Here is a 22,976-nt window from a genome sequence, read left to right on the forward strand (position 1 = left end):
TCTGTACTGGAGACAGAACCATGGCTTTGGATGTGCCACACAGACGTTCTGTTGCTGAGCCACACGGCCAGTTCTGATGCCTATAAATGTCATTACGATGCAGGCATATGTATCTTATCCAAATCAGAGTGAATCCAGACAATACAGATTAGCTGTATTATGCTGATGTTTGTTTATTTATTTCGGAGTTTGAAGACAGGGTCTCCAGTAGCTCAGGCTTGTCTTAAACTTACTGTGCAGCCAGAGGTGATCTTGATCTCCTGATCTGCCTACTTCTGCTTCCCAAGTGTTGGGAGTCCAGATTTGTGTCCGCAGAATTCTACAGAAGAACTTCCGATGGGAAGAGACAGCCCTGTATCGCCCCACATTTCACCTCCACCCCAAGGTTTCTGAGCCAGGTAGTAAAACTCTCAGGGTCCCCCTTCCCTTGTCTAGAATGGAACCCTCTAGTGTACTGAGGGCCCTGGAAGGGGAAAGTAGGCAACCATTGGCAGCAAGTGGGGGATGAGGGGTGCTGGTGTTGGTGGGGTTACTGCAGGTCTAACCATCTTGTAGGCGACCTTCAACCCTCTGTTTGAGTTTCAAAACAAGTGTTTCACAACCTCCTCTGTTGCACCTCCCAGCTCAGGGAAACCACAGGAGGATACAGGTGTCTGGTCAGTATTCTCCTCCAACCACACTATACCTTTATACTTTCTGTTAAGACAATGACCACTCCAAAACTCTCTCTCTCTCTCTCTCTCTCTCTCTCTCTCTCTCTCTCTCTCTGTGTGTGTGTGTGTGTGTGTGTGTGTGTGTGTGTGTGTGTGTAAAATTTTAAATTTAAGAGTGCCCAGGAAAATGAAGATACCTTAAGTCTATAACACAATAAGTATTTCACAGATGAATAGATCCATTTAACGAGCATTCAGGTCAAACTCCAGAGCATCTCCCAGCTCTCCAGACATCTTCCCTGTGCGCCCCCAAAGGTAACAGCTATCATATGAATCAGTGTGTTTGTATTCACGGCCTTAATTCGCCAAGGTTACTTTGAATGTCAATTCATTAATTAAAATGTTAAACAATGCCGGGCTCAGTGTGGGCCTGGTAAGAGCATCCTCCAGGTGCCTGCAGGTGAGCTGGGGTCAGCCAGTCTTCTGCTCAGTGCTGTATTCCTGAGCTATACAACGTGGTCTCAGAGTATCAGGCTGGACTGAACCGAACGCCTTGTAAAAATGGAAAAACACGCATCTCATTCTTTCTTGTAGAGAAGCCTGAGTGTTGGGACTGGAGATGGAGATCAGAGGCAGAACATTTGCCGAGCGTGCCCAGGTCCCTGGGCTCCGTTCCCAGCTCCACAAATAAATGAAGATCCCAAGTCTCCTTTGATTTCTTTCCCATAAGACTCTACTTTGTCCTATCCCAAGGATGGGCCAGAATTGTTACCTTCTCTCCCCATTCCCTGGGGCAGCGTCTGGATTATTCAGGAACTTGGAAGATATAGGGGAGGGGCATGAATTTAATGAAAAGATTGCTGGGAAATCAGCCAGGGAAGTAGATGAGAAGAAACGAAATCTTATTCCAATGTGTGCGCTCCATGGCAGCCTCCACAGTGCTTCCTCAGGCTGCAGAGGAAGCGGGAGCTTCTGCGATGATAGTGTTGAACTTAAAACACGGTAAAATATTTGAAGGAGAAAGGAGAAACTCAGAGAGCTCCATAATTGTTTTAAATTAAGAGCGCCTTCCCAATGTTTTGACCTCAGTTCAGATCTGCCTTTTGAATTGTCTCGGTAACCTCTACACCTCCAAGCAGCTGGCAAATGTCCCAAGGTGATTTTGGAAAGATTCACACTTGTATGGGACTAATTTGGTTTGGGGGGCAATCATTTCTTTTACATCATCACATTGCCTTTTCTAGTTGAATGGAGGATAGTGATGCAGTGAACAGAAATTAAACATGAACGTTCTTCCCTGTGTGCTTAGTTCAGAAACACCGATCTGTAGCACAATTGATAAAAACTCAGAGACAGAAACTGGGGTTCAACCTGAAGGTCATTAGAGCAAACAGCCACCGGCTCTCACCTCGACCTCAGTCCAAAATGGCCATCCTGCCCTCAGGAATCTCAGAATGAGACTGTGACTGAGAGCTGTCTCCTCCCATCATATTCCTCTCTAGGGCTGGGATTAAGGGCGTGCACCACTACCACCCCGTTTCTATGGCAACCTCGTGTGGCTACTGGGATTAAAGGTGTGTGCCACCACTGCCTGGTCTGTAAAACTGGTCAGCTGCTTTACTCCCTGAACTTTGGGCAAGCTTTATTTACTAAAATACAGATGAAATATCAGTACACAGATCCCAGTAAAGTTGTTGCTGCTCTAGACTAAGCCCAGCCAGAGCGAGAACGCAAGAAACAACTCATTAAGCAAGCAGCTATTGCCTCACGTGGAGTGCCAGGAGAGAGAAAAATATTTGAGCCAAGTGAATTGCAAAAACCCGAGTAAAGCGGCCGCAGGGCACATCACACTTTAACAAAACACCGTTAGGAACAGAAGGGCTCAGGAGGGCTGTGGAGGAAGAGGTGATTTCTCCAGGAAGTGCAATGTCAAGAACACAGAAGTTGAAGAAACATACGTGTGGCTGTCATTAGCGAGCTGCAGGCTGGTGGGGCCTTATCCAACCTCCTCTGCTGCTCAGTGGGACCATTCTGAATCAACCATGAGCTGGGCTTATGATATGGGGCAGGGGTACTCACCAAGCCTGGGGGCCTGAATCCAACCTCCAGAACTCACGTGGGGATGGGAGAAAACTAACATCCGCAGGCTATCCTCTGATCTATAAATAAGCAAATAAATAAATGCTATAAATAAGAGAAAAAGTAGAAATGTGAGTCATGTGAGTTGGAGGTGTGTGCTTCTAGATTGCTTGCCTAGCACAAGCAAAGCCCTGGATTCCCTCCCCAGCATTGTGCAAACCTGGTTATACACACTGTTGATCCCAGAGTTTCACCCCAGCTACACAGAGTCCCAGACCAATCTGGGACACATGGGATCCCATCACACAAATAAAATAAAAAAGAACCAATCAATTAACAGGCTTCATATGGGAAGACCAGAGTGGACAGGCCTTCTTAAGTGTGAGAAGTCACTGTGCTAGTGTGGTCACGAGGGGCCTGTCTCAGGCTGGCAGGCCCAGCAAGTGGCACGTGTGACTTCAGTGGGCCCAGCTGTCACGCGTGCTCCTGTGTGCAGCGACGGATCTATGGACAGCAACTTGGGGGAGAAAGGTTGATTTCAGCTTACAGGTGAAACATACCACGAAGGGAGGGCGGGGCAGGAATCAAGCAGGAGCTGACACAGAGGCCACGGAGGAGTACTGCTTACCGGCTTGCTTCTCCTCGCTGGCTTGGTTTGCTCTTTTCTGACGCAGGACCATCTGCCAGGGGTGGTACCGCTCAGAGTGGACTAGGTCCTTCCTCATCCATCATCAGTGGAGAAAATGCCTCCCAGACCAATGCCTGCAGGCCAATCCGATGAAGGCATTTTCTCACCTGAGGTTCCTCTCCCCATGTGACCCTAGCTTATGGTAAATTGATAAAAACAAAAACAAACAAGCAAAACCAAAAACCTACCCGTCTGTATTACTCATACTGTGTGCTAAGCTTCTAATCTGTTTCTCGTGGTCTTTCCCAAGCAATCGGTGAACATGTCTGCTTGGACCTGTGACAAAATGACAAGATGTTTGCCTGGGTCTGCCCAAGAGAGTCTTGGCTCTAAGTGATCTTTTTCCGTTCCTGGTTACTCAGACCCCTAGACCAGGCTGTCTTCTCTGACAGATGGCGAATGTGCTCCCAAGCACTGTCTGTCAGTCCAGTTTCTCCTGCAATCATTTCGTTCTTTCTTTGCTTTTCCCAGACTCCTCTCAGGCTCTCAGGCACGCTCTGCTTGCTTCACGGTCGCTGAAGACATGGACGCTATCAGACAGGGATTCTCTCGGCTTCCCATCCCAACCTTTTCTGGCAAAGGCCAGGCACTGCTCTTGCTTCCTAGGGCTCTCATTCTCTCAGTCATCTCGGTAAAACATTTCATTACTAACCAAAGCGATGGCACTAATTAAACCAACACTTTGAAATGCTTGTGTGTAAAATGTTTGTGATGAAGATAATTGAGCATGCAATGAAAAACAAAACCCAGGAGAGGCAGCAGTATTAATATTTGTTATTTGCTTGTGAAACTGAGCTTATTCATTCCTGCAGCTGAGTCCAGTCCAAGGTGACCACGGAAGTTTGTCTTACGTGGGTGTTTTGCCTGTATGTGTGTCTGTGTCCGTGTGAGTGCAGTGTCCAAGGGCACCAGAAGAGTTCGTGAGATTCGCCTGGGACTAGAGTGAGAGACAGCTCTGAGCTGCCATGTGGGTGCTAGGAATTGAACCCGAGTCCTCTGGAAGAGAAGCCAGTGCTCTTAAGTGCTGAGCCATCTCCCCAGCCCCTGGAAGTTTTGATTCTGCTTTCCTAGTTAACACCGTTCAGGACACACTCCACCACTGATGTGGCAGCTCTCGGTTCCCTTGTATTGTACCACTAGGCCACTGTTGAGAACCAGCGTGCCATTGTAGAACTGTAAGACAATTCTGAGGACAATTCTGAGCTCAGTTTCAGTGCCTTAGTGATTCCCCCCAACCCCGACACCCCGGGACCTAACAACTACACATGCACGTACTGAAATGTTGGGAACTTTCCATCATCTCCCTGAGTCCTTGTGAATGTTCTCCAAACAGAACTCAGTTATTGAATAGGGGCAAGATAACCCTTAGGTGTTGACTCAGTTCCTGGTGTTTTGACTCAGTCCCTGGGAAAGGGGCAAAGTAACCCTCAGATGTTCCCCCTTACCTCATCTGATCTGGCAACCGCTCTCCAGCCCTGGCTCAGACCAATCATTGCTAGTAGCCTTTTGAGTCAGCCAATCCTAATAGTTGAAAAACAACCCCAGACTCCCCCCTTATTTCTGTGGCTTTTTGCTTTAAAAGTAGCCTGTACCAGCTGTTTGGGGTCTTTCTGGTTTCTTGAATGCTGAAAGACCCTGTCACAACAGAATTAATAAAATTCTCATGCTTTACATCAACTGTGGTGTGAGAGATGGTCTCTATGGTGGAGGACATGGCTAACATGGCAGCACCATCTTCTCTGCTTCTTCAATATCTCTCCCTCCCATTCCCCACTGCCTCACCTGCTTAAGATTCTAGTGGCATCTCCTTCCCTGAAAAACAAATACTCCCATCATTTCTGCCCTAGCCTCAAACTTCCTTTGTGCCTTCTAACCTCACTAGGATGTTTTGTGCTCCTATGGAACACCCTTGCTTGGAGCTGGGTGCAGCGGGCACACACCTTTAATCCCAGCACTAGGGAAGCAGAGACAGGTGGATCTCTGAGCTTGAGGCCAGCCTGGTCAACAGAGCGAGTTCCAGGACAGCCAGGACTGTCCCATAAATCCTTTAAAGGCCTCTAGGTTGTCGTTGTCCCCAAACGCCCTCAAACTCCCTCACACCTGCTTTGTCAAGGTCATTGCAGTGAATGACTGGGTGAATGGCAACTTGCCAAAAACACCCCTCAGTTCTAATTCCAAGGACCTATGAGTAGGACCCTATTCGGTAAAAGGAGACTTACAATGGAATTAAAGGAACAATTGCCAGAGATCTTTCAAGATGTAGGAGAAGTCTTAAATTCAATAACAGGTGCCTTTATGAGAAAAAAGGCAGTAGGAGAGGGTGAAGATGAGACAGGCTGAAGTGATGAGCCTCTAAGCCAGGGGACGCTGGTGGTAGCCAGTGGAGGAGGTAAAGAAGCCTTCTCTTCTAGACCCTTCGTCTCAGCTAGAGGGCCTGGTCTTGAGGACTTCGGGAGAGCAGGACAGGATGTGTGGCTTGATGGCAGAGCACTGGGCTCTGTGGGGAAGGGGAACTGTTGAAGTCCAGTGACCCGAGCTCACTGCCCAGAATCAGAGCACTGGGCTCTGTGGGGAAGGGGAACTGCCGAAGTCCAGTGACCTGAGCTCACTGCCCAGAATCAGAGCACTGGGCTCAGTGGGGAAGGGGAACTGTCGAAGTCCAGTGACCCGAGCTCACTGCCCAGAATCCAAGTGGTGGAAGGTGAGAACCACTCTCTGTAAGTTGTTCCCTGGTCTCCAGATGCTGACTGTGGCATGTCCCTCCCACATAAAGAGTAAACATAAAAAGATTGAGTTTCCACTCCAGCACTGCAAAATGAAGCAGCCGCACAGTGGAGAGGAGAGGAGCAGAGCAAAGCTGTCTGAGAGAATATGCCAAAAACGTGGTGGCGGCCCCACGAGGGTCACCAGTGACCTTCACCCAACACAACCCTACTACTCTTGCTGTCAACCATGTCTCTTTCACTGAACAGCAGCATTTGATTCCATTAAAACATCTCGTCAGGTAGTTAAAACACTCGTCAGGTGTGGTGATGCACGCCTGTAATCTCGGCACTTAAGAGGCAGAGGCAGGTGGATCTCTGAGTTCAAGGCCAGCCTGGTCTACAGAGCTAGTCCCAGGACGGCCAGGGCTACACAGAGAAACCCTGTCTCAAAAGCAGAACATAACAACAGCAAACAGACAGGACCAAGCCATGGTCCGGCATCCAGGCTTCTCTCTTCCACTTCTACTGCGTTTGCTCTCTGTGTTGTGTCTTCACGTCCTTTCCGGGTTTGAGAGTCTCAGTCTCCAGTGTCTGCTTCCTCTCCTTATATTCTGTCAGCTCTTTCAAGTAACCACAACCACACCTGTAGCTCTACACAACACTGACCTCCCAATGCCTTCAGCTTAGACTGGCTGAGAGTCTCGGTGGTGTGGACTTCATGCTGCATGTGTGATGTGTGTATATTTGTGTGGGGTATGTGAGGTGTGTGGGGGGGTGTTGTGTGTGTGCGTGTATGTGTGTGTGTGCTATATGTATGTTTGTGAGGTGTGTGTATGTTGTGTGTGTGGTATGGGGTATATGTGTGGTGTATGGTATGTGTGTGGTGTGGGGAGGTGTGTGTGGATGTGTGGTGTGGGATGCGTGTGGGGCCGTGTGTGTGTGTGTGTGTGTGTGTGCTGTGTATGTTTGTATGTGGTATGTATGTGTGCTGTGTATGTGTGTGTGTGTGGTTTGTGAAGTGTGTGGTATGGTGTGTGTGTGTGTCTCTGTGTGTGAGGTGTGTGTGTGTGTGTGTGTGTGTGTGTGTAGGCCAGTGGCTGACATTGGGTGTCTTTTCCAGTTGCTCCTCCATCTTATTTTCTGAGACAGTCTCTTACTGATCTGGAGCTTACAGCTTGGTAGTGTTGCTGGCCAGCAGGCCCCAGGGACCCGAGCATGAACCAGGAGCCTCGCTGTTTATGTGGGTGCAGGAGATGAGCTTTGTGTCGTTAGACTTGTGTACAATCACTGTCCTCACTGCATCACCCCCCACCCGGTCCTCTCCATGCACTCTTGATGCAGCAGCTCAGGCCTTAGCAGATAGAGTTTTCTTCATGGAAGTGAATGCACAACGCGGAACTTTAAAAAACAAAAAGCTTTCTTTGCATGGTTGTACACTGTATTTACTCCCAATTCACCTTTGCTTCTTTGGTTTCATTGGCCGCAGCTCTACCTTCCGAGCCGTATCTCCTTCTGTCTTAGGGACAAATTGTTCCTTTTCCGTGGGAGACGTCTCCCTGTGTACGGGAGCTCATCTGGGTCCCCCGAGCAGGAGCTCTGTCAGCTGCACCCATCCCCAGTTCAGCAGACTGGGAATCTACTCTGACAAAGCAGCAGTGAAGCGAGGGGCTCCTCTTCCTTGAACACTGCAGACATCACGTCACTTAGTTCAAGAAGATCACTATTTTGTAGTAATTAAGAGTGTATTCAAACCTGCATCCTAGGCCCACATGTAAACCTTTATGTCCTTTCAAATATAGGCAGCCCAAACTTCAGCACCTTGGGGGCACGGTGACGCTCCGCTACTCTCAACACTTGAGAGGTGGAGGCAGCAGAATCAGTAGTTCAAGGTCATCCTTAGCCTGGGCCCTATGACACCGTGTCTTAACCCCCACCCTAAAAAAACTCCTCAGCATATTCCTTGGAGTTCTGCCCCTACCTACTGACCCCACCAAGGTAGCCAGGGAGTAGTTCCAGAAGGTGCTGTGGTTTGCATCATCGGCAGCTTTCTGGATAGGCGTGCCCATGAGGGCCTGGGTGCTTTCAAAGGTGTGCTGAAGTGAAGATGAAGATTCGGGCTCTCACTTTGCAAGTGGTCCTTGATGTAGGTGGGCCTTCTGTCTTTGTGTTGTTTTCATTGGTTAATAAAGAGACTGCCTTGGCCCTTTGATAGGACAGAAAATTAGGTAGGCGGAGTAAACAGAACAGAATGCTGGGAAGAGGGCAATGAGGCAGATGCCATGGAGCCAGCCACCAGGTCAGACATGCTGAATCTTTTCTGGTAAGCCACCACCTCGTGGTGCTACACAGATTATTAGAAATGGGTTAGTCAGTAACTAACTCTCTAGAGACAATGGGCCAGGCAGTGTTTAAATGAATACAATTTGTGTGTTGTTATTTCCGGGGCTAAGCTAGCCGTGCGGGAGCTGGGAAGGATGAAAACCAGGCCTGCCCGCAGCTCCTCACTACAGGTCCTTCTGCACCAGGTTAACACTGAACCGCTTTCAGAGAGTACCGCAGGCTACCTAAGTGACGAGAGGGACACACAGCTTCCGACAGGAAACGCCACTCCTGCAGCCACAACAAAGCTCCTTCTGCCTTGGGCTTTCACCTCTGAAGAAACAGTGTCTGCACCCAACAAGCTTCCTGTGAAAGTTTTCACTAGCTGGGCAAGTCTTCGTCAGCACTGCCTGCAATGCTCCTAAACCATTATTTCTCTTTATAGATATTATTATTATCCTGGGGCCACAAGGCCACCTCAGTCCCTAAGACAGGATCTCACTGTGTAGCTCAGGCTGTCCTGGAACTCACAGAGATACTCCTGCCTCTATCTCCTGAGTGCTGGGACTGAGGGCGTGTGCCCCTAGGCCTGGCTTCTCTTTCGGTCTCTTGCAGTGGCTTGCACAGGCTGCTCTAGACAGCAGATGCTGTGCTACTTCAGGGGAGCAGACGGCTCCACATCTCTACCCAAATCCCTTCAAAACCCAACTCTGCCAGCTCTTAGGTGACCTAGTCCTTTCTTCTGTCTCTCTGCCTCTTTTCCACCAATAAGAGACTCATGAAGCTTTTCCTGCCTCGGGAGACTTCTGCCTTCTACCTCTTCCTCATAGGGAGCTCCCAGCATGGAGAACGCCTCCATGTTAGTCCAGCTTCTGTCGTCATTTTCTCTCCCCCATAGCTCAGTCCTTCCCTGCCACACCATTTGCTACAATCTGTGATTACACACTGGATCATGTGTTAATTTGCTTTCTGACTGAGCTGCCTCTGGAAAAGAGCTGGGCTTCTGTCTATGTCTTGTTGGAGAAAAAGAGGAGCACAGTGCAGGGGCAGGCACAGAGGTGGTCCTGCAAAGATCCGTTCAGTGAGTTCACCGTCTTCCACTGCCTCCTCTCCCGCCATCAGGGTCCTCCCAGAAGGGCGTTCTAAAGAGAATACCTCCATTCACAAAGAAAACAAAACGTCGTCTCATAAAATTTATAAAAGCCAGGAGACTTTGTTTTTACAAACATATAAATTATTTTATTTACAAAGCCATGTTACAAAAAAAAAAAAAGCAAAAAAAAAAAATACAATCGTTCAGTGGAGAAAGCTTCCAGACCTGGTGCGGACCACAGCAGTATTAACAGATACAGTTTTGTTCTTTCTTTGAAAACCTGTAAGCCATAGAGTTTACTATTTACACCTACTTCAGACATGTATTTGCTTACAACGTCACAGGCATGGAATGGATTCTATCTGATAGTGCTAATCTGTAAAGGTGCGGGACGACAGGGAAATGCTTAGTGTTACAAAACGCGGATCATAGAAAAGAAACCCACGCCGCGGGTGCGGCCTTGGTTGAGTAGGATCGGACATGCTCTCTTCAAAATTCTTCTGGAAAAGCTTCTAAAATTGGTTAGTAGGAAAGGACAAATGGACGGGTGCAAATGCTTGTCTGTGCAACAATGATTATTTAATTTACCCCATGACTGACCAGCTACATAAAACCCACAGAGTTTCGTTAAAGTGCCATGGGCTGACGGCATAACAAAATATAAGGTGTAAATAGAAAATTTCCTTTTTTCCTTTTTTGTTTTTTTTTTAAACAAGAGTTCACTGAGAATCAGCAATAATAGAATACGCTGTATAAACTATTTCCTACAAAGGCTGATCAGCGTTATTTACAGTTGGTACATTGATACAAAAGAAGGCATACAAGTTATCCAACTCGATTTTTTGATTTTTAAATTTTATATGGCTGACAGGTCTATGCAGAGGCTGAGACGAGTCAGGAGCTCCTCAGGCAGACAGGGGTGTGAGCAGCCAAGGGGCCTAGACGGAAGGCTGAGTGGGGTGTGGGAAAGAGACGTCTCTCCTGATGCGTTAGGGTTGGTCCAGTTGAATCCATGAGAACAAACACAAAGGAAATCTTTTCTTTACATTCCATTATTTTTTTTTCCTAGCTACAAGCGGTTTTTTAAATACAACAAAACGTAAACCCGGGGCTGACTGAACGAAGAGATACCGGGGTTTTTCCCTTTTTGCTCAGTTTTCTGGAATTGTCCTCACCTTTTGGTCAAAGCGGTCTCTCAAGAAAGTAAGCAGCATTAGGCGGAGAGCCTCTTTATTCCGGCTTCCGGTGCAAGGCCCAGGGCGGACCTTGCTGAAGCCTGCTTGCTCCCTCTGCCTCTGTGAAGTCGCTGTTCCTCGGAAGCAGCCATGCCTCCTCTCAACCTTCGTTTTCCCTCTTTGAATAAAAGAGTTTAGGGACCAGAGGCTTATTTTGTTGCTGAGACTTGTTTTGTTTTTAATCCCGCAAGTTTTACAACTCAAAATAAATTATGTATTTATATTTATATTTATATATATATAAAACAAGACATCTAAAACTGAACAAGACAAAAATTGTGCAAAAATAACAAAGATATGTACACACTTTTGAGTCTGAAGAAATGTACAATAAAAACATAATTCAAAGAACATTTTAAAAATATAAACATTGCTCAAACTTTCCGAAGTTTCATATTGTTTCTGAAACTATTCTGGTCAGTTAGCTCTGTAATATAGTAAAACATAAATTATTACAAAATTAACACTATAAAAATTTACTTTAAGAATATCTTCTAAACTTTTTTCAAAGGATCTAACCTTGTTTATAATTTCTTAAACATTTATAAGTCTTAAAATCTGCCTTAACCTTAAAAAAACCAACAACCCCCCCAAACAAAAAAGTAACAATCACCCCTTAAATTTGCAGCCCCCCCCCCACGTAAATTAACCAGCATATAAGTGCACTTTAACACTGGAGAAAGAAAAACAAAATAACCCAACCAATGTCCTGGTGCTTAACGTCAACTTCCGACTTAAAAAAAAATCTTCATTTTCTATTTAAAAATTTAAGAATCCTGTAAGAAACACTGTCAGTGCAAGTCCAGTGACGGACATCACTCCTTTCTCCTCCTGTCTTTGCAGATTCCAACTCTGTGGTGAGACTTAACAGTAGTCTGATCTTTGGGTTGGGAGAAGAGGAAGGGGAAGGGCATCTTTGGGGAGGGACGGGGGTGTGCCCAGCTGCGAACTAGCATTCACTTCTGATTTCAGGATGGCGCAGGCGGGCGTCTAGCAGATCAAAGCCAGAGCACCTGTTCCGTGTAGTGAACTCTCTTTCTCAGTCCCCATTGGAGCTTTATGGTACTGCCGTTTCTTTCAAGACTCCAAGGTGAAGGGCTTAATTGCCGTGGTGCTCCGGGGCCTCCCTGCCCACGCCTCTTCTCTATGCTCGGGCTGGCTGTCTGAGTTGGAGCGCCTGAGGATGGAGCGCAAGCTTATCTAGGGTGTGGGTGCGCAACCAGTGATAGTTCTTATTCCCACAAGGCGTTTGTCACAAAACCTCCACGCAAACAGACTTGTCTCTGGAGGACCCTTCCTGGCCCCAGAACCTTCCTGATATCTCAAGAGTTTTCAGGAGCTATGGTCACAGTGCCACCTCATGAAGTGACTTCCCTAGGTCCTGTGGGCTTTCTGTCTCTGGCTGACCCAGCTTTAGGAAACTGTGCACTGTGCCCTGCTTGGAACAGACTCTTCAGAGTATATTCCAGACAAGCTCTGACCATCACAATCATTGGGTTCCCACCATCTCTGGCCCCTTCCACCCTTGTACCCGACCCGGTGAATTTTTTCTGCACAGCTGGGCCTTGGCATTGAGTAAGCCACACCACGAAAGGGCCACTGACCTCACCTTAGTGGCTGGCATTTGGCTCTGGGCAAGGAGAGCTGCGGAAGGTCCACTCCCACCGCACAGTGCAACTCCAAGCACAGGACCCAGCGTGTGGTCCAGGGCTGCCAGTGGGTGGGAGCTAGCAGCTTCTGGTGGCCACCGGAGCACAGTGACCGTGATGTGGAAAGGAAAGGGAGGGTGGGAAAGGACTCGGAGGAGCGTGAGCTCGGCAGGCGCTAAAAGTTCAAGAGCTTCCGCGGGTGCCAACCTGGAACCGGAACCCGGAACCGGAACCGACAGTCTGCACCTCTGTGCTCAGGAGCAAAATGACGGTACACTAGCAGCATCAGGAGGAAGGGGAGTAACCCCGAATGTGGAAGAATGTATAAGACATGACAAATGAAAAACAGAGAAAACACTGTTTTCTGTAAATCTCAAATTCAGGCTCTTTTGCCTTATTTTCTTTCTTTCTTTTTTCTTTCTTTCTTTCAACTAAAAATCCATGTTTAAAAAAAAGAATTAGAAGAAGAAAGGCCAGAGCCACAAGCAGCATCCAGGAAATACTCCCCCCACAGACCAGCGCCCTCCCTTCTCCCGACTTAATCTCCTGGGGAGGATGTCCACCGGGACTGGTTTGAAGTGGCTTCACCATCTTGTTAGGGAAGAGTCCTTATCCTGCCCATTCTGCTTGTGTTCTTCTGGGAAAGAAAAAGAAAAAAAAAAGTGTCTCATTCAGGGTGATCCATGAAAATCCAGGGGGGCACCTCCGTTTTCTCGTATGACACAGAACGGAGAAGAATCCACTACTTGGATGTGGCTAAGAGCAGCCACACTTTGTAACTAAGAGGACGGCTATAAAGATGTCCATCCTTAGTGACGGTAGCTCCAAGGCTGGAAACATGGGGACAAGTGCGTGGCTGTCATGGGATCTCTCCTGGATAAAGGGCTGGGATACCTGCATGTTTTCTCTGTGCCTTCTTTTTTATTGGTTCATTTTTTTTCAATATAACATGAATGACACAGCTAATGAAGGTAGAGCCCTGGGTTAAGCAGGTTTTGGAGATTTGGGGTGGGTGTGGCTAATTTCGGTGTGACCAGCTTCACTTATTAGTTGAGGACAGCCTTGTCCCCCTAGTCAATACCTGCTGCTTGTGCGTCCTTCCATGAGGCATAACCCAGGCTTGAGCACACAGCCCTTTGGAGAAAGTCACTGATCTCTGGGTTTACACACTGATCACTCTTCCTTCTCCCAAGTTAATCAAAACCCCTGGAAGTCCTTCGCTGAGTGGGAGCTACAGTTCACCCGGGGTCTTGGAGAAGGCAGCAGCCAACATCAGCAATACACTTCTGCTAACTTACTTCTCTTTCACGATGCCCTTAGGAGGCGGTGACAGTGTGCCAGCTAACAAACCAAACACAGACACCCAGAGAGCTAATGTGCAGACCTCACAGAGCAGGTAATAACAGTCACCACAGCTAACACTTGACTTTGCTACATGCCTGCGTGTTTTAGCTATTTTTCAGAGACTTTACATCAATAAGCTGGTTTAATTTTCACATAGGTTATAGAACCTTGGGGACCATCATGATCCCCACTTTATAGAGGAGGAAATGGGGGAAGTAGATTTCTCAAGGACCTACAGCGAATAACAAGAAGGTCCATGTTTGGAAGCCAGGTTATCTGCTCTGCTAGAGGTGAGACTTGAACTTCCGACACCAGCGCACATTCTTACTGGTCTGACGTTGGCTCTGTGTGGCTTCCCCCACCCCTAGAAACTTACCTGACGGCTGTGTCCTGGGCTGGATAGGCTTGAAGGGCTGGATTGGGACAAAGCTAGGCTGCTATTTTTTCCAACCTGAAAGACACCGTGAACTCCCATTGAGACACCGAGGCAACTCAAGAAGACCCTCTGACGCCGTGTGTTGTCAGGGCAGGGGAGGAGGGCGGTACCACATGTCTTACTCCTTCGATTACTCAGAGTGGATGCTTCCAACTTAAATGGCAGAAAAAGGGACAGCAGTTTATGGGTACTTTAAAGAGGTCCTTTTCTCAAGGTTCTTGATTTCACCTCTTAGATGTACACACTACAGGAGGCAGGGCTTGTCCCTCTGTAGCTCAAGAGCCCACAGGCTCATGCCTCTCTGACCATGGTGCAGAACCACTGTGTTTCTAGCCCTGGCTCCTCAGGTCTGTCTGGCTAGGAGATCCAGGATTCGGCCTCTGGTTCTTCAGAAAACCAGTTATGTTGGGCTGCTCTTGCATGTACAGGGAAAGAGGGGACAGGGTGCTTTGTCCTGCCTGGCAGGGTACCTGGCATGGCAGGCCTGGAAACATAGATGACCTCTCTTTGGGTCTGTCCTTGGCCCCTGGTGGGGTGGGCTCTGAGAAGAGCTGGTGCCAGGGTCCAGTCCCATGGTTCAGCTCATTTGCAAAAGGGGCTCTTGCCCCCAGCCTCCAAACAGCCCTTCCGCTATCTTTGCTCCCCCTTTGCACACAGGTACCTGCCTTTCGCTCCCAGTACTGCTCTGTGTCCCGTTTAATACCTTGGTGGAAGTTTGGGGCCTTTTCCTTCCCAGACACAGTTAGAACCTAAGAGTTCTCTGCAAGGCACAGAGTCTCATTTTGGATTTCTTTTTGAGACAGGATCTCAGGTAGCCCTGGCTGGCCTGGAATTCACTATGTAGCTGAGGATGACCTTGAACTCCTGATCCTCCACCTTCCCATTGCTGGGCTGCCATACCTGGCTCTCAACTTAGGTTTCTTGAGCTTTCCTCTCTGCCTCCTAACAGAACCAGCACAGCAGCCAGAGGCCTTTTCCTTTTCCTAAGACACGGAAATGCCCAGGGGTGACTCCAGTCAAAGCCTTCTCTCAGTTGCCTGGTGACAAGCATTGCGCTATCACCGTGTTGAGGGTTGGGTGCAGCCTGGTTCCTGGTGCACATTCTCAGTGAGGCTTCTGGGCTCTTCTGCTGCTAGTGTGGCTGACTCACTGTGCGACTAAGCATTTCAGACAGTCTGGGAGCCAAGCGGCCAGCACTCAATACCCAGGCACTTCAGGCTTGACAGGAAGGCCCAAGAGCCCAGAGTCAACTCCCCGGTTTAAGTCTCTGCTCCACTGTTCGCTCGCTGTGTGACTCTGGGAAGCCTGTGTAAGCTCTCTCTATGCCTTGCTTGGCTCATGTATATAAAAACGGGTTAATAACAGGTTAGGTACTGAGTTCCTGGACCTCAAGTATTTGGGGACAGGGATCATTAGTGACATGTAGTCAGCCAGTAGAACTTTATCTAAAACGAGGAAAGCAAGGCAGCTTTGCTGCAGCAGGCAAGATCCACAGACCGAGGGAGGGGCTCCCCCGTTGGCTCCCCGGGGGACTCTGCTCTTACTCCCAGCCTGTTCACCCTCACCTGCCTTTTCACAAGACCCCCAGTGCATCTGTGTGCATGCATTCCAGTATAAGAAGCCGTGTGAGCCTCCCTCTGAGTCTACAGAAGACCCCAGCTAGCAATCCAGTCTCCAGGTAGGATCTAGAGGGTGCCAGCTAGACGTGGCCTCACCGTGGCCAAGGCTGCAGCTGTCTGGCCCTTGCTCGTGTGTGTGCGCCTGTGAATCCCTCCCAGAAGGTGCTCTCCTTGGGGTTTTGTTGAATGTCTTACGTGGTGACACAAAACATTAGAGCAGTGGTTCTCAACCTGTGGGTCGAGGCCCCTTGAGGGGCGGGCGGACAATCTTGTCATGGGGTCGCAGATCAGACGCCATGCACAACAGAGCTTCACATTCTGATTCATAAAAGTAGCAAAATTACAGTTACGAAGTAGCAAGAAAAATAATTTTATGGTTGGGGGACACCACAACATGAGGAACTGTATTAAAGGGTCGTGGCATTAGGAGGGTGGTGACCCAGTACATTAATGCATCTCCTCTATCTCTCTCTCTCTCTCTCTCTCTCTCTCTCTCTCTCTCTCTCTCTCTCTCTCTCTCTCTCTGTCTCTGAAGTTCCCATCCCTAAATGGGGCTGGCCTTAAGGTCTATTAGTTCCCTGGTGAAGGGCGGTTCTCATAGCCACTGGGAGGAGGCCGAGGTCCTTCCCTCCAGCTTTGAGCTCCCATCTGGTGGGCGGCCTAGAACAGTAGAGGGTTTGTCATCAGCAGCTCTCCCAGGCTGTGTATGTAGCCCGAGTTCAAGGAAAGATACAGCTATTCTTTGGCCAGCCAGACTCTTGTGGGTAACCTGGCACTGAGCGCTTCTCCTGCTGGCACTGCCTTGCTGGGTGCAAGGGGCACTTTTGCTTCAGGAGGGGAGGGAGGTTGAGGCAGCCTGAGGTGAGGACAATCACCTGGAAGCTGGGAGATTAGGCTGCCACTCTCTGGGGCGGGGGCCTGACATCATTTAACCAGTCTGGGTCTCAGGCTCATCCTGAGGGGATCCAACAGATCAGATCAAACTTCTTAGCAACAAAACTCTTTAATGAAGTTGTCCTCAGAACCTCAGGATATGAAATAGACAAAAGGAATGGGGGAACTCAGAGCCTCTTTGAGTCCCAGTTTACCCATCTGTAAAGTGAGGACCATTTTGTGCCCCCTGTGCTGGGCTGGCGTGAGGACTGAAAGAAGTGAATACTGTAAAGTGCTGGGCACAGGGACCAGCAAAGTGAGGGTCTTACTGACTGTAAAGTGCTACGCACAGGGACCAGCAAAATGAGGGTCTTACTGACTGTAAAGTGATGCACACAGGGACTGGCAAAGTGAGGGTCTTACTGACTGTAAAATACTGAGCATAGGGACTGGCAAAGTGAGGGTCTTACTGACTGTAAAATACTGAGCATAGGGACCAGCAAAGTGAGGGTCTTATTGAGAACCTTCAGAACAGAGGACGTACATTGCCTATGGGGAACCTGGGGAAAGGAGCCACACTTATGTTGCCTGCCTGAGCCACCTGGCCAAGCAGGGGCACTGCCCAGCTCCCCCTGCCCCCCAGAGCCGATGAAGGCAGTGCCAGGATCTCCCTTACCTGCCGAGAGGAGGTGCTGTTAACGGGATCGGGCACCGGTGCAAGAAGGCTGGGTGGGTTCTTTTTGTGGACACTATTCATACCAGGCATTTTAGTGATCTTACAGGCTTTGCTACTAGGGCTTGAATTCTTACGCTTTTTTCCTTCTGATTTGTCAAAAGAGAGGGGTAGAGAAGACATGGCGTTGTGTGAGGCCAGAGAGAGGTCCCCCGCATGGAGTGCAAGGGAGGGCACAGAGAGGGGACAGGGGCCACTGCTGCCACCCACAGCGCCCACCTGTCTCACTAGGTCCATGGGGCTGCTGGGCAGTGAGGTCCGTCCTGAGGGCTCCAGCTTGGCACTGAGTGGGCTCACCCCGTTATTTGAGTTGTGCACAGACAGACTGTTATAGGGAGGGGCTGCCTGATAGGAGTTCAAGGAGGAACTGGCGTTCAAAACGCAGTTCTTTCTGTGGGGCCCTGGCAATGGGGATGAGAAGGAAGCCTGCAAGGACAGGGAGGAGGAGGAGGAAGTCGAAGACTGCGGCTTCCTCTTTTTGTTACTTGGAGATTCGTCGCTACGAGCTGACAGGTCTTTGACTTTTGAGGATTTGCTGGTTTTGGTTTTGGATGGCTTGTGGGACGGGGAAGGAATGACAGCTGGTATCGGGGACACGGCGGAGGGGGCCTTGAAGGTTGAGTCCATGATGCTGAGGGTTGCAGCCACATGGGGAAAAGCTGTGGTGTGGGACATGAGGGCGCGTGGGTCCGGCGATGCCACAAAAGCCGCGTCTGAGAGCATGGCTGATGTCATTATGTAAGAAGAGGTGAGTCTCGAGCTGATGGGAGCTGAAGGAAGGTACACAGCACTGGGGTTGCTGAAAGGCTGCAAAACGGATGCTGCAACAGGGGTGGTGATGTGGGCTGCTGGCGAGGGCATGGGGCTCTCTGCCGCAGGAGGGATCTTCCTAAACATGAGAGAAGAGCCAAAGAGAAACAGTGAGACGTCGGGTGGGCACTGCCTGGCGGGGGCCGGGTGAGTTTTGGTCGGCAGGGCTACAGAGGACACCCGGTAGGACCAGACTATGGAGAATGAAGCCTTGACGGATGGGGAGAGCTGGAGGATGGCTCTTTCCTACGCTGCCCACTAACGCAACATCAGCACCTGTCTCCACGCCTCAGACCCTGCTCTCTGTGCTGAGCCACTGAAGATTGGCTGGTTTGGGTTCACAAGGAAACAGCAAATGCCGTCAGGACTATAAATATCCTGAGCAGTCTTCCCCGACCTCACACACCGTTAGCAGTGCCGAAAGTGGTTTTCAGCGAGGAGAAAAAGCCTCAGCCACCTGGGCATGGCCCCCTCTGCTCACTGAAACCTCTTCCATCCCTCTTTCCCATGCTACGTTTGGCTGGAGGTATTTTGTAAAGAAACCATCTCCTAACTTGTCGGCAAGTTTGCTACCCAATGCCTCCGGCTACTCTGAAGAGAGGCATTTCTAATTTAGCTCACGGCCACTGGGAAAGGGAAAAGAACTTGGAAAATGATATCAAGTTGCTCATACCTCTCTCCCTCACTCTACTTCAGTGGGGTTGACACACAGCTGCCCTACAACAAGTCCTCCTGCTCCTGGGCTGGGAAAAGGCGAGAGTTCTGGACCAGTGTGCCCAGAGGGGATCAGGAATTTAGATATGGGCAGAAGGCCAGCCTGTGAACAGGGGCTCAGAGAGCCACTGCTTTCATCCACTGGCTTTCTTAGAACTGATGGGGGATGGAGCCTGAGGACCAAGTCCATGGACTAATGCTAGCACCAGGCAGTCAGGGTATCATTCTTAAGGCCTCTGCATATATTTCTGTTTTTCAGACAGAGTCTCACTATGTAGTCCCAGTCTTGAATTTGTGGTCTTCCTGTCTCTACGTGTGGGATTACAGGTATGTGAAAGCACCTAGCCATAAACCCCTCTGCCTTCTGGTGTGTGCTGTAAATGGCTCCATATGCATAAGTGCTTATGACTTAGGTCTACGCTGCTTCTACTCTTGGGACCCAGAGATGGTGGCCATGGCAGCTATGGGATCACAGCCCACTCCTGATTCTGAAAGAAGTAAGTGGCATTTAGGAGCCAGAGAATGCTTTGTTGTTTTCTGCAGAGCTCTCTGCTTGCTCCCCAGTGTGTGTCCTCAGATTTCCTCCTCTGAGGAGGTAAACTTGAGGCATGGGGCAGATGGGCTCGCACTGTCCCTTCCCCTCTGCAGGCCACCTGCAGCTGAGAAGAGGCCCTCTCCTGGCATTCTCCTCTGAGGATCTTGTCTGCCCTTCCTAGTAGAGCCCGTGGCTTCCATCTCTAGGGTGGAACTCAGCAGCATCCTTGAGTGTGGAAGCACAATGTCTCTGAAACTGTCAGACCAAGGAGATCAAATACGAAAGTGTTGCCAAATCCAAGGCAGTCGTGATGGCGCCTGAGAACTTCCTTCTTCTCTAGCCCCTGGGGACCTCAGAGCTCCTGCCATCCCTAAATAAGATGCTGCACAGATAGATCCCGGCCGTGATGAATGAATGAGGGTATGGACAGATGGATGGAGGGGCAGAGGATGGGAAAGCAGGTGATCTCAGCAGCAACACAGCTGTATTGTCAGGGACTACGCATGCTGGGCAGGGATCCCCATGGAGGCAGGCCCTGGAGGTCTGCACACATCCTCAGAACTGTCTGGCCCTGCACAGCCCTTCCCTGAGAGGGTGGGGGGCAAGGTCGTGGAGGCACTAACAACTCCTCTGCTGTCTTTGTTACCCTACTGTAATACTGCAGGTGCCCGCACCGCAATGTGCTCCCTAGGGGAATTTACAAGGCCCAGGTCATTAATTTACTTAAGGGGGTGGGGCTTCACTTCGGGACCTTGAATGTCACATCCCGAATGTTGGGAATCTTAATGTCCCAATTTATATTTTGCTCATTAAACAGTATACATACTTCAAATTCTGCAGACAGGCAGAATTGAAGTCCTAAATCTTACTTGGCCCCGGCTCGAGAATGGAATGGCTGCTACTTCTGCTACATTTTCTAGACCTTCCTTTCCTCTCCTCTCCAACCCTCTAAAGGAGAAGTGAGAGGTGGGGCTGTCCCTGCGAGCTTTCTCCCCGATGCTAAACAGTCTCAGTGTTCCCTAGGTGCTCACTGGGAGGGGGTTTCACCTTTGTGGGGGCCCCTGACTTTGGCTTTGTACACTGGCCTACGGGAAGTCCCGCATAAAAGCCCAGAGATGTAAATACACTCCTGACAGCTCCCGTCCTCCCCTTGCCAGCTGCCGTGGAGATCCAGATGCTGACCTGGCTGAAAGAGAATACTGTGTTGGCGTCTCCTGATGCAGAGTTAAATGCTTGTTAAAGAAAAAAGAGTCTTGGCCGTTCCTTTTCTTCCTAATGTCTTCCATGCCCCCATCGGCTGCCATCCCTCCAGGTTCGGGCCCATCAGGGCCTGGAGTTTGGGCACCGAGGCTGAGAGGGCAGCGGGGCGCTACGCTCTCCAGAGTTGACACCCAGGCAGCCCCAATGTTTCTCAGTGACAGCAGATTGGTTAGGCAAGTCCTGAACAGAGGGGAGGGACCTGAGGCCCTGTGGCTCGGGCTTCTGTGCCTGAGGAGGAAAGGAACACGGAGCTTGAGCTGACAGTATACCAGCGCGCGAAATACAGACCAACACATTCCTTCCACGCGCCAGAGGTTCACACTTCCGTCACATAGGGGGCCACAGCGCTGGGAGAATCACCAGGGCTGGCTGCCGTGTTTGGAAGCTAAGGCAGAGGGCCAGGTTATCCGATAACCAAGAACTACATAATCCCTGTGCAGGACTTTCTGAGATCTTCAATGCACACAGACAGGAGCTAGCGATGCCCTATGGACAGGCAGGGCAGTTACCCGCGTGGGACAATGATAAGCTTCTCCTTTGGCCCTTTCCTAGTTGATATAACAACATCTATCCTAAGTCTCCTGTGAGAAACAAAGCGGGGCTCAGGTCGATGTGTGCAGAGGGGCTAAGGTGAGCTGCCTTGGGAGAGGAGTAGGCTGTGGGTTCTGTTTCCTGTTTCTCGGGGTGCCCTGTGGCCTCTCCTGGGCCTCACTGGGCAGGCTCGGGGTCTCAACTGCTTTGGGGCCCTAGTCTAACACGATTCATCCTTTTAGTGGAGAACACGCCTAAGCTCCCTTAGGAGGAGCACGGGGTGGGGACACTTGGAGTACACTTGGGGACAAAGTGTAGCTTCTTGTCTGCCATGGTTGAGAGGGTCCAGGCCTACTGTGACTTCTGAAGAGCATCCTAGGTGTCTCCCCCTTCTATTAAGTCCCTGTAGAGTGCAAGTGCGTTGGGAAACGGTGTAGACACCGGATAATAAGCTGCAGGTTAGAGAAAGAGAAGGAGAGGTGAGGAGAGGGCCCTAGGGAGACGGGAAGGGCCAAAGACAAACTTAACCCACTTCACAGCACCGTTCAGAACCTGCCCTTTTAGACAACTGGACACAGTTTTCTAACGAGAACAGCAACTAGCTAGAAATTGGTTTGTAACCATTAAGAAAATTTTACTATTGCTCCTGAACCCTTGACATCACAAACAGAAGCATATTCTTGACATCTTTAGATAATCTGAGAAACAATTAAAAAAAATAAAACAGCAAAGGCCTATAATCCCATGGAATAGACAAGATCTTACCTAAGATCCTTTTCAATTGGTTGAGAAGCTTACCAACCCAACCATCCCAAGAAGACAACCCAAAGAGCACATTATAGGTACCCTATAAAGCTGTTCATTAGCACTGACATTTAGAAATGGTCAGGAACCCTGACAAGCCAAGTGTTGGGGCTTGTCCATGGGCTTCAGGCTCAGATAATGGCAGGGAAACTGTAAACTTAGATTGCAAAGAAACGGCTCACTTACTTCCACATCTGTGAATTCAAGTGTTTCTCTACCATGGAGTTTAGTGCGAACCGAAACCGATCCCATCTTCTATCAAACACATAGTACCCTCGTCCCATGAGGCGACTCCCGAATGAGCAGAACTGTGAGGGGGGGAAAGGAAAACATTTTAATTTTGATTACAGGTTAATAAGCTAATATGAAGCACACAGAGAAAAATAACATTTGCATAAAAACACACAGGGGTACAGTTTTCCTCAGAATAAAATAGACGACTGGTACTGAAGCCAGAACGCTTTCTGTGGATCCTCGGCAGAACCTCGCATGCGAGCCAGTGATTGTGCCACTCGGAGAGCCACGCGCCACCTCTAAGATGGAGCCAGTATTTTAGGATAGAAAACAAGAGAACAGCGACAGCCAGAGACTTTACAGCTCCAGCTCCTCATCACACGACCCATTATCTCCAGGAACACAGGGTTCCCTGCCTCCCTCCCTTTCTTCTGGGAAAGAAAATGAATGACTCCTGACTCCGCCTGTCTGAGGCCACAGAGCCAGCTGCTTCCTTCCTCCAGGAGCTGCCCTTCCATGCCAGTCCCAACTGCATCTGCACCATTTCGTTTATTTTTATGTGCTTTGGTGCTTTGCCTGCACGTAGGTCTGTGTGAGGTTGTCAGAGCTTGGAGTTACAGACAGTTGTGAGCCGCCATGTGAGTTCTGGGAAATGAACTTCC

At 49.4% G+C, this 22,976-nt stretch overlaps 1 protein-coding gene across 12 annotated transcripts in view; it reads right to left on the reverse strand.

Moving 5' to 3' along the window:
• Positions 1-9,624: 9,624 nt before the first annotated feature.
• Atxn7l1 (ataxin 7 like 1) overlaps positions 9,625-22,976 on the reverse strand; it is a 233,489-nt gene continuing 220,137 nt past the window's right edge. For 7 of the 12 annotated variants that reach the window (XM_048415587.3, XM_048415584.3, XM_048415599.3 and 4 more), the window contains 3 exons: positions 22,267-22,388; positions 20,668-20,973; positions 16,806-18,315 (listed from right to left, as the gene is read on the reverse strand). In XM_048415587.3, coding sequence (XP_048271544.2) covers positions 17,220-18,315; positions 20,668-20,973; positions 22,267-22,388 — 1,524 coding nt within the window. In that variant the 3' untranslated portion in view covers positions 16,806-17,219. Of the gene's footprint in view, positions 13,059-14,141; positions 14,217-16,805; positions 18,316-20,667; positions 20,974-22,266; positions 22,389-22,976 lie in introns of those variants that run through there. The other 5 variants (XM_048415586.3, XM_048415585.3, XM_048415592.3 and 2 more) reach the window with 5 other exon arrangements.

The sequence above is a fragment of the Myodes glareolus genome, chromosome 11 (assembly GCF_982192425.1).
Source record: "Myodes glareolus chromosome 11, mMyoGla1.1, whole genome shotgun sequence".
In the NCBI taxonomy this organism is placed as follows: Eukaryota; Metazoa; Chordata; class Mammalia; order Rodentia; family Cricetidae; genus Myodes; species Myodes glareolus.